Here is a 16,596-nt window from a genome sequence, read left to right as displayed (position 1 = left end):
CCAATACAAACCGTACGAAGCAAGACGGCGCGTAGCGGATTTCTTTCTCCTTCCGGCGCATGGCAGTTTCGCATTTCCTTAGACAATAGTGAGGGGCTCGCGTACTCTCGCGAGAGGCGGGAAAAGGCCCAGGGTTTGAAACATGGCGGACGACGTGGACCAGGTGAGTGAGTTTTGAGGGGCTCGCTCCAAAGCGGCTTCTCCACTACCAGTCCTGGCCCCGCTAAAGGAGCACTAGGACTCTGTGGTGTGTATGTTATAGAATTACTGTGTATTTGTTAATATGCCTCTCCCCACTAGAATGAACTGCTTGAGGGCAGGGACTGACCTCTCTATCCCAATCTAGTAGTTACTTAGCTGGTTCTTAACAAACACCTGTTTGACTGGGGATGGGGACCAGTTCAGGTCAGGTTTGCCTCCCTCCCCGCCCTCCCCCCATCTAGCTTTTTAAGGCTGTAGAGCCTGTAACATTCGGTCACATACCTCCACTAGCCTAATGTACTCACTGAAGAAGCTCTCCTTGAATAATCTTATCAACTCCGGGCTTCAGCCATCTCTTGCGTTTGGATGACTCAAAGTCATCTTAGCCCTGATCTGTCACAGTTCTTTAATTGGTAATAACAAGAACCATTTCTAAGTACTCTCAGATTGCCAGGTACTATTTTAAATACATTAAATATGTTGATTTAATATATTAGCTCATCTAATACCCAAAAGAATCATGAAGGGAAGATAGGGCTTCCTCATTTTACAAACAGGGAAGCTGATAATTAGAGATGGCATGATTTTTAATCTGAATTCATAAGTGTCACAGGGCGCCTAGGTGGCTCAGTCGGTTAAGCCTCTGACTCATGATTTCAGTTCAGGATGGTGAGATCGAGCCGCATATGGGGCTCTGCACTGGGCATGGAGCCTGCTTAAGATTCTGTCTCTCCCTCTGCCCCTCTGTATGTGACAGCATGTGCTGTCTCATAAATTAATAATACAGGTGTGAATTCATAAGTATCAGATTCAGGAGTTGAACCCATACTGCCTGACTTCAAAGCTAGTGCCTTCGACCAACATTCTACTTATTCATCTTGCTGGCCAGTTGGTACCCTAAACAACCTGAACCCGTAATCTTCCTTCAAACTTTCATCTTTCCTTAGCATTCTGATTAATGTGTGGTAATCATTAATGTTTTTCAAATCACTAAATGATATTTGAGATAAGGTTAAAGGCTCAGAGAGTGACTTCCTATAACTGAAATTTGGTCAGGCAGTTTGGATTTTGAGGAAACGAAGTACAGTCATGATTATTTTGCTGTATAACTCCTTCCTGTATATGTATGTTTCAGCCTTCATTTATATAGCACTTACTATGATCCAGACTCTGTTCTAAGCCTTCATAATGTCATTTAAGCCTCACAACAACAGTATTAGGTAGGCACTATTATTACTCACATTTTACAGGTTCGGAGACTGAGGCATAGAGGGGTTAAGTAACTTGCCCACAGTCACACAGTATAGCAATGATTTGAACACTGCACTCTCTAGTACTATATTACTAAGCCTGTTTCTTTTATCAGCAACAAACTACCAACACTGTAGAAGAGCCCCTGGATCTCATCAGGCTCAGCCTGGATGAGCGAATTTATGTGAAAATGAGAAATGACAGAGAGCTTCGAGGCAGATTACATGTAAGTAAATTTATCAAATTACTTTGAAATCAGATTATTTCCTTGTCATCCCTTCCTAACCCTACTCCTTTGAAATATAAACACTGTCCCATGTAGAAGAGTATTTTAAATGTAGATAAGAGAAAGGTAGGTCACTCGTATTTGTACGAGCCAGGTACAACTGCATTTTATTCATATTTTTTTAAGAGATTTTATTTATTTATTTGACAGAGAGAGATAGCGAGAGCAGGAATACAAACGGGGAGTGGGAGAGGGAGAAGCAGGCTTCCCGCTGAGCAGGGAGCCCGATGTGGGGCTTGATCCCAGGACCCTGGGATCATGACCTGAGCTGAAGGCAGACACTTAATGACTGAGCCACCCAGGCGCCCCTGTTCATATTTTTTAACATGTTTTCTCCTAACAAAAATGATGTGTTTATTAAAGAACATTTTCATTTTTTCATTTTTTCCCTTCTATTTATTTGTAAATAGCAATTACTCTCCATTCTTATTTCAGTGTTCTTTCAGTTACTGATATGTACATAAATTTTTGTTTTCTTGTGAGAAAAATTAAATAGCCCAGAAGTACATAGAGTAAAAGGTGAAATCCCATTTTTTCTTTTGCTAACCACTTAAAAATGGGTCGGTGTCTTTTAGATCTTTTCTGTATATTTCCACACATATACATATATGTGATCACATGCACATATTTGCACTGTATACACCACCTCTAAATAAAAATGGATCTTAATATACATCTTTTTGAGCACCTTTCTTTTTCACTTAATCTTTCTTGAAAATTATTGATCATGAGTGTGTGTAAGTCTCCTTTATTTTTAATGACTACAGAATTCTGTATATAGTAATAGTGGTTTTTAAGATTGTTTTCTATTTCTTGCTATTAAAAATAATGCTGTAGTATGTATTTTTGTACCTTTTTTTATGTATGTCTGCAAATATTTCTATAGGACTGGTCCTTTGAAATGGTCCTATTTATTCATAATTCATAATTATGAATGTAATTCATAATTTATTCCACTGAATGTTTTGCCTTTTCTTGACGACTTGTTGTTTTCTTGAATATATTGTTTTTATTACTGCCATTCTACCTTAAAGTGATTTAAAATAGCTAATATTTATTGAGCATTAATTACATGCCAAGTGCTTTCATTATAAGTGTTTTGTATGGGGGCGTCTGAGTGGCTCAGTCAGTTAAGCATCCAACTCTGGATTTTGTCTCAGGTCATGATCTCAGGGTCATGGGATTGAGCCCCACCTCAGGCTCCACACCCAGCACAGAGTCTGCTTGTCCCTCTCCTTCTGCTCCTCCTCCTGTGCTCTCTCTCTTTCAAATAATTAAAAAATAAATAAATACGTGTTTTGTATGTAATACCTCATTTAACCTTTATAACAATCCTATGAGGGGCGCCTGGGTGGCTCAGTCGTTAAGCGTCTGCCTTCGGCTCAGGTCATGATCCCAGGGTCCTGGGATCGAGTCCCACATCGGGCTCCCTGCTCAGCGGGAAGCCTGCTTCTCCCTCTCCCACTCCCCCTGCTTGTGTTCCTGCTCTCGCTATGTCTCTCTCTGTCAAATAAATAAACAAAATCTTAAAAAAAAAAAAAAAAAAGAAGAAGAAATTTTTTTTGAATGTTTAAAAAAAAAAAAAAAACAATCCTATGAGGGTAGATACTCATTAGTCCTGTTTTGCATTTGAAGAAGCTCAGGCTCAGGAAGGTGAAGTTACCTGCTTAAGGTGACACAGCCAGTAAAGGGAGGGCCAGAATATGAACCTAGGCAGTCTGACTGCAGCCCTACTCTTAAGTACGCTGATTCCACCTTCCATAAAACCTAAAGGTAAAGAACCTCCTGTATTTGGAAAGGAAGTAGGGACCTAGGAAGACAGTAGTCTTAATATGCAGCTAGCTTTACAAGAAGAGGAACCCCAGGAAATGGAATAGTGACAACTTTGCCAAGAAAAATGGAATTGCGCTTTATCACTGGGCCAGTGGCATGTGGACAGACACCCCAGGACAGATATGTTGGCTAAGCTCTTGGAGGCTTCTTCAGTTCCCTGCTAAACTTGATTGCCTCTATACTCAGTGGCCCCCAGCCTTTTGTGTGTTTGTTTTCTGGCCCTCATGTACAGATTTTTGCTCTTCTTAGTGTGCTTTGCTACCAGTTGCCCACATGGCTGATGGACTACTTTTATTTTGATGTGAGCTGGTAAACCATTTAACACTGTTAGAAGTAAGCCTAAGTGGGTTCTGAACAAGGCCCCTGGAGTTAGATCTTTTAGTAAAATATATGAGCTTTGGAGTTTGGATTGAGGACATCCCTGAATATCAGAATTGCAACATTTATTGATTGAGCCCACGAGTGCCAGACACAGTTTATTTTGGCTAGGTTTTAAGTGGGCAAGGTGTTGCTCTACTTACTTTACATGGTGGTATTTAGTGTAGGACAAGGGAGGGTTGAAGAGCAGCGTGTTATGCCTTTGGGAGACCACAGTACCATCTTCTTAGTAGTTAAAGAATTTTGTTTCCTTTACTGCCTCTTTCTTGTCATGCTGTTACAGCAGGAATTGAAAGAAGTCTACTGAGAAGTGATGAATTTGCTTTTTTTTTCATAATTAAATATTATAAATGATGTGACTGCCATGGATGACCAGTAGGGTGGATACTTTAAAAAAAAATTTTTTTCAAGTTATTTTGAGTAAACTCATTTTGGGCCAATATAAACAGCTTTGCATTTTTATCAGGTCAATTAAAATATCACTGGAAATAATTTGTGAAGAAACAGTGTATTACTAGCAGAATTATATTTTACTTCCGTATAAAAGTTTATGGTATAAGTATTGTGCAGAAGGCCTGTTCATTGTTTCTTAATTTGATTGTTAAATTTCTTGGTCCCTCACCTTGCCACTTTAGGCTTATGATCAGCATTTAAATATGATATTGGGAGATGTGGAAGAAACTGTGACTACTATAGAAATTGATGAGGAAACATACGAAGAGATATATAAAGTAAGTCATGCAGTTCTGTTCCTCACTTTTAAAACGTCAATTGTTCTTAGTATCCAACAGCTTCTCACTACTTACAGGAAGCCTGTCATGATTTGATACCTAATTGGACTCAGTAAAGTATAGCAATCAAAAGCAAAAGCGTTGGGGTCGGACAGACCTGGTTTCCAGTCCTGATGTGGCCATGTCCTATCTGGGGTACCTTGGGCCAGAGAATTAACTTGGCAGATTTAATTTCCTCAGGCTTAAGCAGAAATACTACCACTTACCTCATAGGGTTGCCAGTATTCATGGATACATGTGAGTGTAGGATGCCTATGTGTGCTAATATATGAGTAATGCTGGACAGTGTTCTTAATTTGATGTGGATCTGAGCTATCAGTAATTAAAACTGAGAAATTCTAAAAATACTCCTTAAAAGTAATAGTAAGCCTGTTACATGTTAACGTAAGTAACATTCTTATTAACAATAACTACTAAAACACAATGGTGAGAAGCATCTTTATTTTTACCTTTTTGCAAATTTCTTTAATGCCTGGCTTAATTGATAACATCTAGATTCTCACATCTTTCTCTGCATTTGATCTGTTATGATATGTTATAGTTGAAGAAAATACAGCCTCACAGAGGGGTAGTTAGAAAAAGGAGTATTTTTTGTGGCTATTTGCCTTTGATGCTATGTTAAAACTCAACAAGTGGTAGTTTCTTAAAGGTTAGTTGTGGGATGCCTGGGTGGCTCAGTTGGTTAAGCGTCTGCCTTCGGCTCAGGTCATGATCCCAGGGTCTCGATATCAAGTCCCGCGTCAGGCTCCTCGCTCATTGGGGATCCTGCTTCTCCCTCTGCCTGCAACTCCCCCTGCTTGTGCTCTCTCTCTCTCTGACAAACAAATAAAACCTTTTTTTTTTTTTTAAGATTTTATTTATTTATTTGACACAGCGAGAGCAGGAACACAAGCAGGGGGAGTGGGAGAGAGAGAAGCAGGCTTCCTGCGGAGCAGGGAGCCCAATGCAGGGCTCGATCCCAGGACCCTGGGATCATGACCTGAGCTGAAGGCAGATGCATAACGACTGGGCCACCCAGGCGCCAACAAATAAAATCTTTAAAAAAAAAAAAAAGGTTAGTTGCAGTGTGGCATCTGAGACCATTATCAGTGAACTTTTCATACTCTTACTATGTGCAGATTGGTCTACCTTTGTCCTTTTAGTGGATCTTTTACAATGCAGGATTCTGTAATATCAGGCACTGGTCATTTGGAAAATATTAGTTTGTGGAGCTATGCAGATCTTCTGAATCTTGGCATATTTCATTGTTAAATATAAAAAGAGAACATCACATTAAGTCTTTGAAGTATTGGGAAGCCAGTCTCTGACTCTCCTAGAGCATAGTGGTTTAAAATGTAGACTCAGATGGTAGGACTGGATTTAAATCTTGCCTCCCTTGCGTACCAGCTATTTAATTGTATCACACTACCCAGCCTGTCTGAAAAGTGTCCTTGTCTATAAAGTGGGGTCGGTAATAGGACCCACTTTATGCAAGTATTGAGAATTTATTGAGAGGTTACATGAAAAGCCTTTAGATTAGCGACAGGCACATAGTAAGTGTTCAACTGTTAGCCTTTGTTGGTTTTTGTAGTTTTGCTTTATCCTGGCTTTCCTTCTGTCTTCAACCACTGCTGACTCCTTTGCAAATTTTCTTTCTTTCTCCCTGTGAACATGGGCTTTAAAATTTTGGTCTACATTTTTTTTTCCCTCAGACATGTCATTTAGTCACTGTCATATTTGATAAGCCATGAGTCCATACCAGTAATCAGTACAGCACCAAAGCTTGAGCTCTTCACAGATCTAGGCTCAACTTTTTGCTGCTGGTGATTAGTTTCATGACCTTGGGTAAGTTAGAGAAACTTCTAAGCCTTGGGGGCTTCTGTAAAATGACAGCTGTGCCCGTCTCCTAGGATTGTAACAAGATGCATTAAATTTGGTGTGTGTAAAGCTTTGGCATGTGGTGATTGGTGGCCATTATGATTGTGGATAAATCTGTGTCTCCAGTTTCTTTCCTTTCCTGAGCTTCACTCTTTCATATCCAGTATTCTGATTGAAAATATTTTTACTTCAGATGTTATCTTGAACTCAGTGCATCTAAAGCTAAATTGCTGGTGTTCTTCACCTTCAAGACAAGGTCATTCTCGGGGCGCCTGGGTGGCTTAGTCGTTAAGCATCTGCCTTTAGCTCAGGTCATGATCCCAGGGTCCTGGGATCGAGCCCTGCATCGGGTTCCCTGCTCTGCGGGAAGCCTGCTTCTCCCTCTCCCACTCCCCTTGCTTGTGTTCCCTCTCTCGCTGTCTCTCTCTCTCTCAAATAAATAAATAATCTTAAAAAAAAAGTCATTCTCTATTTCCTATTTCTGTTCATGGTTTTCTGTTATTTAGACCATAAATTGCAGAATTTTTTTGGACTTCTCTCTTTCAGTCACAGTGATCAATAAGTAATTCAGTTGATTCTTCCTTCACACTGATTTAAAGTGTCATTTTCTTTCCTATTGCCATGACTATAGCTCAGGCACTTCCCTTATGTCCACCTCCATTTCAGCCCATGCACAACTGACTGCCAAAGTAATTGTCCTCAAATAATGCTTTCATTTGTTACAGTCATGCTTAGAGACATTTAAAGCTTTCTATGGCCTGTAGAGCAAAGCACAAGTTCAGGCTAGGTTAAGACCCTCCACAGTGTGATTGAAACTTTCTAGTCTCCTCTCTGATGACTCCTCTGGCCACGTTGGTCCACTCACTGTCTTCAGAGTGTGCCCTCTGTAGTCCTTCTATGTCTTTTCCCATAATGTGTCCCCTGACTGGAATGTCACCCTTGTCTCTTTTCCTGCAAAGCCTGTTTCAAGAACTGCCTTAGTCCTAACTCCTCAGTGACACTTTCTCTGACCATCTGGACCTTCTTTCTTCCTTTGGTCATTTCCTCATTTGATTGGATCCTCTAACCTTTGGCACTGTGAGCTGACATTGATCTTATTGACTCTTCATTTCTATATCCCTTTTCATCATGTGAGCTATTTGATAGCAGAGCCCAGGACATTATTCATTCTGTTCCCCATAGTGCCATGTTAGCTATGGGTGATGAGTATATGTGCAGGTTGTTAGAGGAATATGGGGTAGGGGAGGAAGTAGAGATAACAAAGTATAGATCTTCCTTTACTTACAGTAGGGTTACAGCCTTAGAAACCCACTATAAGTTGAAAATACATTTAATACACCTACCAAACATCATAGCTTAGCCTAGCCTACCTTAAACGTCTCAGAACACTTACATTAGCGTACAGTTGCCCAAAATCATCTACCACAAAGCCTATTTTATAATAAAGTGTTGCATAATCCATGTAGTTTATTGAATAAGGTACTGAAAGTAAAAAACAGAATGGTTTTAAGTGTATTGGTTGTTGACCCTCTTGGTCACATGGCTGACTGGGAGCTGCGGCTGCTGCCACTGCCCAGCATCACAGGAGAGTGTCGTACTGCATATTACTAAGCCCAGGAAAAGAACAAAATTCAAATTTTGAAGTACAGTTACTTGTGAATGCTTTGTGCTTTCACACCACAGTAAAGTCAAAAAATAATAAGTCGAAGAACAAAAAAAGAGATAAAAGTAGAGAGAAAATATCCAGGAATAGAATAAGAGAAAGGGGGGAAAGGAAACTAATACATGTTAAATAACTGCTGTGGGCCAAAGATTTACAGGTTTTATTATACTTAATCTGGTAACAGTGAGGCCAGTGGTGTTATTTCCCCCTTTCTATCCCAGGAAACCCAAGTTCAGCTAGGAAGAGATATGGTAAGGATTTCCAGCGCCAGCCTAACTGGATCAAAGCCTGGTAGGTTCAGTTCTGTGTTTTAGGGCCTTGGGCTCAAAGTAGTTGATGATGGAATTGATGGACAGTGAAATCTTGAAGTTAGCAGGATAGCACTAGTTCTTCTGGAGAGCTCAGCAATAGCTGAGCTAACATGGGTAGACTGCCTAGTCTATAAATCTCTAGGATCTGGCAGACCATGCTCGGTCCCTGCTGTTGTGGGCTTTAAAATCTAATTTAGAAAGTGCCTACTATACAGAAAAATTGTGGGTGCCTTGAATGTGAGCAGTTAGGCAAAATAGCTTCAGAGAGATAACACTAGATACAGAAAAGCATTCTATCATAACATAAACTTACTCTAATAGTAAAAAGTGGAAACGGGAGGGGTTAGAGAACTAACCTTTGTGCCTGCTGATGTCAAGTGCTATGCTATCCATTTATATACATCGTATATAATTCTAACAGCTCAGTAAAATAGGCCTAGGTTAAAGCTAATTGACATTACTATCTCCAAAAAAGTGTATAGTGTGCAGTATTTCCCAAATTTATATAACCATAGTACTTTTTTCTTAAGAATACATATGGCTACATAACAAATTACCCCAAAACTTAAAAGCTTAAAAGCACATACATTTATTACCTTACCATTTCTGTAGGTCAGGTATCCAGACACAGCTTAGCTAGGTCTTCTGCTTCAGAGTCTTTGATGAGGCTACACAAGGGCTGCAGTCTCATGTGAAGGCTCAGTCGTGGAAGAATCTGCTTCTGATCTCACTTACATGGTTGTTGGCAGGATTCATTTCCTTGAGGGTTGTTGAACTGAAAGCCTCAGTTCCTGCCACATGGGTCTCCACTACTTGGCAGCTTGCTTCATCAAACCTAGCAAGAGTTGGCTAGCAAGATGGAAGTCACTTTCTTATGTAACCTAATCATGATGGTGATATCCCATTACCTTTGCAGCATTCTTTTGGTGAGAAGCAAGGCATAAGTTTCACCCACACTCAAAGGGAGGGGATTTCACAAGGGTGTGAACACCAGGAAGCATGCGGATCATTAAAGGCAATTGTAGAAGCTACTTTGCCTTGGAAAATGCTGCCATGTTCATTTCTGTTCACTGAATCTCCAGAAAACTATCATTGACTTAATGGAGAATCATTGCAGATGAAGTGGATTCCATAGGAAGAGAAGGAACTTTTTAGTTCAGAAATATGACCACTGAGTAAGGAATTTGAGTAAAATATATCAATTATTTTGATGAGCACAGACTCTCCCTAAACTTGCTGTCCTCGAACGAGATGCACGAAGGAAACCAGAAGGAAGTACTGCTTCATAATAGACAGCAGTCATATGACACTTGTTTCTTGGAGAGCGATTCTCAGAGTATGTTCCTTAAAGCAGGGAGCATTGGCATCACCTTTGACCATGTTTGAAATACAAACTCATGGGCCACAACCTGACCTACTAAATGAGACTCTGGGCCTGGAGCCTAGGAAACCTTCTTAGGAGCTATTAAAGAGGTGATTTTTTATTCACGTTATAATTTGAGAGCCACTGCCCTGAGAGAGTGTTATAGGGAAGAGTCAAATGACTTTTTCGGTGATAGTGACAAGTAAATGTACTTGAGTTTCGTATACTAAACCTATAAGTATTACTTGAATTTTACTGTGAGGGGTTATTTTATGTTAGTTCCAGTACCCAAGAAGTTCATAAAACATAGTTTTTACATTTTAAAAAAAGTTGTGCAAACATAGCCATCATGAGCACACTGTAAAGGCGCACACTGAAGACACACAAGTTGTGTCTCTCCACGATGTCAGCTTTATTCAGTCACAAAGCAAGGTTAGCATCATTATAAAGCAGGTTCAGGATTCCAGACTCAATGACATTTCACCCCATAATTAACTTGGCTTCTTACATGACACACAAAGCAGAACATAAGACAATCCACACGACAAACAAGATAACACGGAGGGCAGGAAGTGAACGAACCGAACGCCAGGTCAGTCTGTGGACACGCAGTGGAGATAAGGCCTCGGTCTGGTCCGGGTCATCTCGGCACTTGCTGCTTCTGATGTTCAGTGAAGGATCTCAGTTCTGTGTGGAGATCAGTCAGGCAGAGAGCCTTCAGCCGCAGCTACCATTTTGAAGTGGTCAGACAGAGGGGTCCATGTCTGAGGAGTCTGACAGTGCTGCAAAAATCCTCCCGTTTTAAAGGGATTTAATCAGTCTCGGGCCCCTGCAGACCTCTTCCGCTTGCGGTCAGTCCCTGGGGTGTCGTCAGCTGGCGCTGGTCTCGGCAGTATCTGGTAGCTGCAGTCCACTTAGCTGCTCGTGTCATTGCTTGATGCATGCCCCTCCGTGACATGAGTGACTCCATCTTGCTCTCTGCAACAGCTATTACTAATATTTTCTGCCTGGCAGAGAGGCAGTTCACTCTGTCAGATCTACATGTGGTCACTTGTGGAATAGATTCCTAGAACTTAAAAAGGATGAATTAATTACCATTGCCCCTCCCACAGCCTCTGTTGCAGAGCAGGGACAGGAAAATCGCCAGAAAAAACCTCCCTTTGGAATGGAAACAGCAGAATCCCCTGGGGATGTGTGAAATGGTCCTGTCCTGGTAGTAGAAGTAATGTCTTTTAGGTTAAGTGTGTCCTATGTGATATTTGGGACATACTTACACCAAGAAATTCTTTTCTGTTTATCTAGAATTCAAATTTAATTGAGCAATCTATATTTTTATTTGCTAAATCTGGCCACCCTAAATGGGGGCTGCAGAGTTTTCACAACCAAGTTCTTGCTTATGGTGGAAGACTGAAATAGTTTCTTTGAATGCAATTTCTTTAAAAGCTTAGGCCTTCACCTCTGTCTGATCTGTTCACTTCCAATAAATTCTGTGGGCCAGTAACCTCAGTCAAAGTTCTTGCCTATACATGGCCTGTCAGTGCATTTATTTCTTTGGTTTCTTCCCTCTGTTCCTCTCCCTCTCCCTCTAATTAATGTTGACCCTTAGGCCATTTGCTAAAGTAAATTTGGGTGGGAAAGCAGCACCCTTAATCTGATCCTTGCCTCAGGGCTGAGTTTGTTTCACTGAGAAGGTTTAACTGGGCTTAGTCCTCAAAGCTTTTGTTCCTGTTTATTGTCTACAGTTTGGGATCTAAAAACAGTTGCCTTTTTGAACTCTGTGAATCCTGTTTCTTGTAATCTTTGCTTGAAAACCAGCTCATTCTTGCCTGGGTTCATCTCTTATACTACCTTGCTGAGTGTATCAGCAACTAACATTTGGCTTTTTCCAGCCTCTTCCCCTAGAACCTATAGGTTTGGGAGGCCCTTAGACTACTTTCCAAGTCATTGCAGGGAACAATTGTACCCTACGTTTTCTAAGGCATAAGAGGATTTCAGATATTCCATATCTGTTTCCTTACTGCCCAAGGCTCAACCTGTAGGCTACTGCCCCAGGGTATTCATTCTACATATGTGAGTGCAGGGCACATGGAAGCAACAGCTAATGGCTCCACACAGCAGAATTTTATTTCTCACCCACATAACAGTCCTGAGTGGAGTTTGAGTTCAGCACGATAGCTTTCTTCCAGGTACTCAGTCAAGGACCCAGGCTTCCTCTGTCTTATGACTCTGCCATCTCCAGAGTTCATTATCTGAGTCTCATCTAGTTAAGTGGGGAAGACCGCAGTGGGGCATTCATAGAATGTTAATGGGTCAGTCACTTACTTTTGTTTACTTCCCATTGGTTAAAACCCAATCCCATGGCTGCACCTGGTTGCAGGGGAACATTAGTAACGTAGTCTAGCTATGTGCCAGGAAGAGGAGAAGAATGGATTTTGGTGGATAACTCCAGTCTTTGCCCCAATTGTTGACATCAAGGACAAACAAGTAAACAGTTAATACAGTGGTTCTTTGTGCTACAAAGGTAAGTAAGTGGTCAGGTTTTTAAATCAGTATGTGTTATGATGAATCTGTTATTTTTTATTTTGTTTTCAAATTTCTTTCTCAAAAAATACATAATACTATGTATCTGTATAAATGTGTTCTGTTTTTGTTTTCCTCTTCCAGTCAACAAAACGGAATATTCCAATGCTTTTTGTCCGGGGAGATGGTGTTGTACTAGTTGCCCCTCCTTTAAGAGTTGGCTGAAACAAAGAATTTATCATGTATGGAATATAGGAGCTTTTGTATGATTGCCTCTTTAAATGTAGAAGACATTCAAAAGAGAAACCTGCGTAAATTTTGATACTAAGAAATGACCAAGGATTCTTCCACTCCTGAAACGAGTTGATTTGCGGATAACTAAAAAATTCTTAAGCTAAAGGGCATTTTAATTTTTTTCCAACCCTTTCAATAAATGTGATCACCAAGATGCAGAACTCTTTTTTTCAGGAATTGATTTGTTCTGTTGTTTTCTCAATTTCTGATTTTTTTCCTTTAAATTAAATTTGATGTTTCCTTTTTTGATATATTTTTTTAATGTGGTCTCCTGTCTTGTGACTTCTTTAAAGCAAGCACACATCTTACATTGACTTTATTTGTACACATTTATCTGTGCATTTGCTAGGTTTGAGGCACCAAGTGGAGTACTGAAAACTACAGTTTTGCCAATATGTGTCCTTCCTTTGAGTCTTCTGGGGAGGCAGTTCTTTAAACCAACAATTGGAGGACAGGGAGATTAGTGTTGATAGAATAATGCATATATAGGATGTCATAAGAGCACAGAGAAGAGCACCCAAAGAACAGGTTGAGTGGGTGGGTGGGTGTGGGGGTGGTATCATGCCATTGTAAATGTGGCCATGAGCTACAAAGCATGATTTCTGTTACTTCTACTTTGATCCATCTCTGAGGTCAGGCTCCAGTGGTAATATACTTGTGTGGTTTGGCTTGGTCATCTCTGCCATTGCTGCCCATTTTATGACTCAACATTTTCCCACTCTTGGATCACAGACCATTAATGATGACAGGTCTGCAACAACGTATCTGAGTGGCACAATAAAACAAAGTAGTTAAAAAGCCAAACTCTTTTTATTTCTAGCTTCAGTCAGTCAGCACTTAATGCTTGAAAGAGAAAGAGAAAAGTGTATGTGTTGCAGTCTCTAAAACTTTATATAGGACTTAGAACCTGACATCTTCTCCTAAGTAGGTTGTACCATTTTGAACTGTAGAAAATCTGATATGTGAATGGCTTACCTGTAAATATGCTGAATGTGTGTTTGTTAATCCATTATCCAGCACATAATGCTAACATACGCACAATATTTTAAGCCATGTGCAGGAAAGACACTTTCGGTAAACATTGTGTAAAAAGGTTTCATTTTCATTATTTATTGTACCTGTCCCTGCAAGTTAATGGAAAAGGGGAGACAAGTGTGGACAAGCTGACAGAGGTTTTATCTTACGTGAGTAGACAAGAGAGAACCTTCCTTCGCTTCTGCTTACCCCCACACTTTGTCCTTAGGCTTCAGTAGTCCGGGAAGTAACCTGTTTACATCAGCCTGTTGAATATGGAAAAAAATGGGACCTGTGCTTCTGGTGGTATCAAGTGGCCGATCCTTCGGATCACCCTTTCCTAGTAGAACGCTTGCCTAGATGATGATGATGATGATCCAGGATGATTACCGTATGTACTGAACACAGTGCACCAGGCAAAAGCAGTGTGTGTGTATACCTATTTAATCTTTACAACAACTCTCCTGCAGAATCTTACAAGACACTGAAACTTAAAGAGCTCACATTGCTTGCCTGTGGTCCCACAGCTAGCACGGGGCAGTAGGGTGTGCATCTGCTGGGCTCCAGCCTGGGGGTTTGGAGGTGGTGGTGGGCATGCTGTGGAGACTCTGGCTCTGGGTGGTACACTGCTCCTAATGCCCACCACAGCCATGACATGACTGGCCATCTGGTCCTCTTGCTCTGCCATGCCCTCCAGTTCTTTCGAGGGTTGTGTTTATTTTTAGTGGCTTCTGATATCCATGATTAGAGCCTGGATACTTCTCTATTCTTGGTCATCTTTCTCCTTTTTCTCCTAGAAGTGATAGATTATACTAGAACTTTAGGCAGTGAGGGCTGTTGTTCACACACCAAGGTTTCTAGAAACCTTGGGCCTTAAAATCTGACAGAGCTACTGTCATGTGCCACTAAGACTCACTGGCAACATAGAAACATCCATCTACCTCCTGGCTGCTAAGATACAGGGAGAGGGGCAATAAAAGGTCAACTGCAGGATAACCAACCACTCGCATGTTAGCAGACAGAGGAGAAGGAGGCAGTGTGGGTTTGGGGAGCCCGTTTGTGGTTCAGGCTACCTACCTGGAGGGTTGGTGCTGGGACTCATTCTGCAACAGGGGCAGCTCAACCAGATCCTGACACAGCCCTCATCAAGGCTTCCCCTACAGGGCTGCATGGTGCTGCCCTCTGAGGGTTTATGCAATATGAGGGCACCCTGGAGCCCTGCCTGGGACTCCCAGGCTGCACAGCACTCTGAGCTCTGGCCAGCTGGATGGCCTGTGGTCATTGGAGCTGGTGACAAGGTTTCTACAGCATGGTGTCACATAGCTCAAGGGGAGCCTTCTGACCATCTCTCCTTTGGAAGCCTCTCAAGCAGATGCCACACCTAGATCCCTGTCTTGGTGGTTTCCTGAAGGAGATTGTTATGAATTTGCATTGCTTCCTGCAAAGGAAGATGGACAGACAAAATGTAGGACCATGCATTTATCTTTGAGATGAAATGTGCCCAAATTGAAACCCAAATAACTTGAGTATCTTGACTTAGACTAAAATCATTAGCTACAAGTGGACAATTTTCACACATTTCAAATAGTGATTTTTCTAAGATCTGCATAAACTCTTAAGTATTTTTCTGTACACCAAAAGAGAAACTGGTTTCGTACACCCTTTTATTACAAAAATACCTATTAGAGGAATGTTCCACTGGGAGCAATTGCCAGCTGAGGAGCAATGCTCATCTGGGTTGGACCGGGAAAGGAACTGAAAATTCCCGGAGTCATCCTGGCAGAATCAAGAGGCTTGGTTGGTGTTTCTATCACTCAGTTCCAATGAACTGTGTGGGCAAGCTCTACCCTGTAGCAGACCAGGCTTACAACCTACCTGCCGATAGCACTGGTGTTCCTCTCCGTAGGTTCATGTGCTGATCCACGGCCAGTCATCATGGTCATGAGAATGTAGGGCTCTCACTGGTGAGGCCTGAGCCACACGCCCATCCTGGAACTGAGCAAGATTATCCCCACCTGAGCCGTATGGTCTGCACATGGAGGGGGTAGTTCTCTAAAGGGAACCGGAGGAAAGGAAGGGTGGGAGCTTGAGACAAAAAATGCCTGTTAGATAGAGATGACCTGCAGTCTTCTGATCTATAGACCAAAGACCCCTTTGGTTTACTTGATAATTGGTAAAATTTCTTGGAACACACCTTAGAGTGGAGACCCTGATTTGAAGCCGTTGATCTGGAATCTAGTAGGAGGCCCTGGATCCTGAGGGGGAGTCAGTGTGGGAGGAGCTTAGACTTGTTCCGTGACTGGGCCTGATGGTAGTTGGAGTCTCCCCTGGGAGTTAGGTTCGGGACCTGCCACACAGGAGGGTATTAGGCCGAGAGGAGATACGGGGGTCCTTGGAGCTCTGAGGCAGGGGGGTTACTTGTAGGATATGAGTGAAGAACACTGAGCTCCACTGGACAGGTTGCTACTTAAGAGCAGGGACCGTGTACTCACAACCCCTGGCATGGGGGCTGGCCAAGAATTTGTCCTCAATAAATGCTGAATGAGTCATTGAGTCACAGGAAAACCAGTGACAACACTATGGGTGGAAGGGGAAAGTGGTACTTTTTTCCCTCCAGCTTTATGGAGGTATTATTGAAAAAATTACAAGATTCATAAGTGTGCATTGTGGGGATTTGATAGATGTATACATTGTGAAAGGACTCTCACCATCTAGTTAAATGACACATCCATCACCTCATAGTGGTTTTTTTTTGTTCTGTTTATTTGGTCGGTTTTGTTTTTTGGGGTTTTTTGTTTGTTTTGGTGAGAGCACTTAAGTTCTCTCTGAGCAAG

At 41.6% G+C, this 16,596-nt stretch overlaps 1 protein-coding gene across 3 annotated transcripts; it reads left to right on the top strand.

Moving 5' to 3' along the window:
• Positions 1–34: 34 nt before the first annotated feature.
• Positions 35–14,168, top strand: LSM3 (LSM3 homolog, U6 small nuclear RNA and mRNA degradation associated). Of its 3 annotated transcripts, none has more exons than XM_073901715.1 (4): positions 35–163; positions 1,568–1,678; positions 4,585–4,680; positions 13,992–14,168. In XM_073901715.1, exons 1-4 carry the CDS (start codon positions 143–145, stop codon positions 14,124–14,126), a joined length of 363 nt encoding a protein of 120 aa, XP_073757816.1. In that variant the 5' UTR covers positions 35–142; the 3' UTR covers positions 14,127–14,168. The 3 variants fall into 3 exon arrangements, 2 of the variants coding, with proteins under 2 accessions (XP_073757816.1, XP_025740448.1); XM_025884663.2 differs by lacking the exon at positions 13,992–14,168 and adding an exon at positions 12,599–13,013; XR_012380969.1 differs by lacking the exons at positions 35–163; positions 1,568–1,678; positions 4,585–4,680; positions 13,992–14,168 and adding exons at positions 10,539–12,455; positions 12,599–13,211.
• Positions 14,169–16,596: the final 2,428 nt, after the last annotated feature.

Source organism: Callorhinus ursinus, unplaced genomic scaffold, assembly GCF_003265705.2.
Source record: "Callorhinus ursinus isolate GAN/ISIS: 27379988/994484 unplaced genomic scaffold, GSC_fseal_2.0 scaffold15, whole genome shotgun sequence".
Lineage (NCBI taxonomy): Eukaryota > Metazoa > Chordata > Mammalia > Carnivora > Otariidae > Callorhinus > Callorhinus ursinus.
This window is presented reverse-complemented; position numbering and strand designations above follow the sequence as displayed.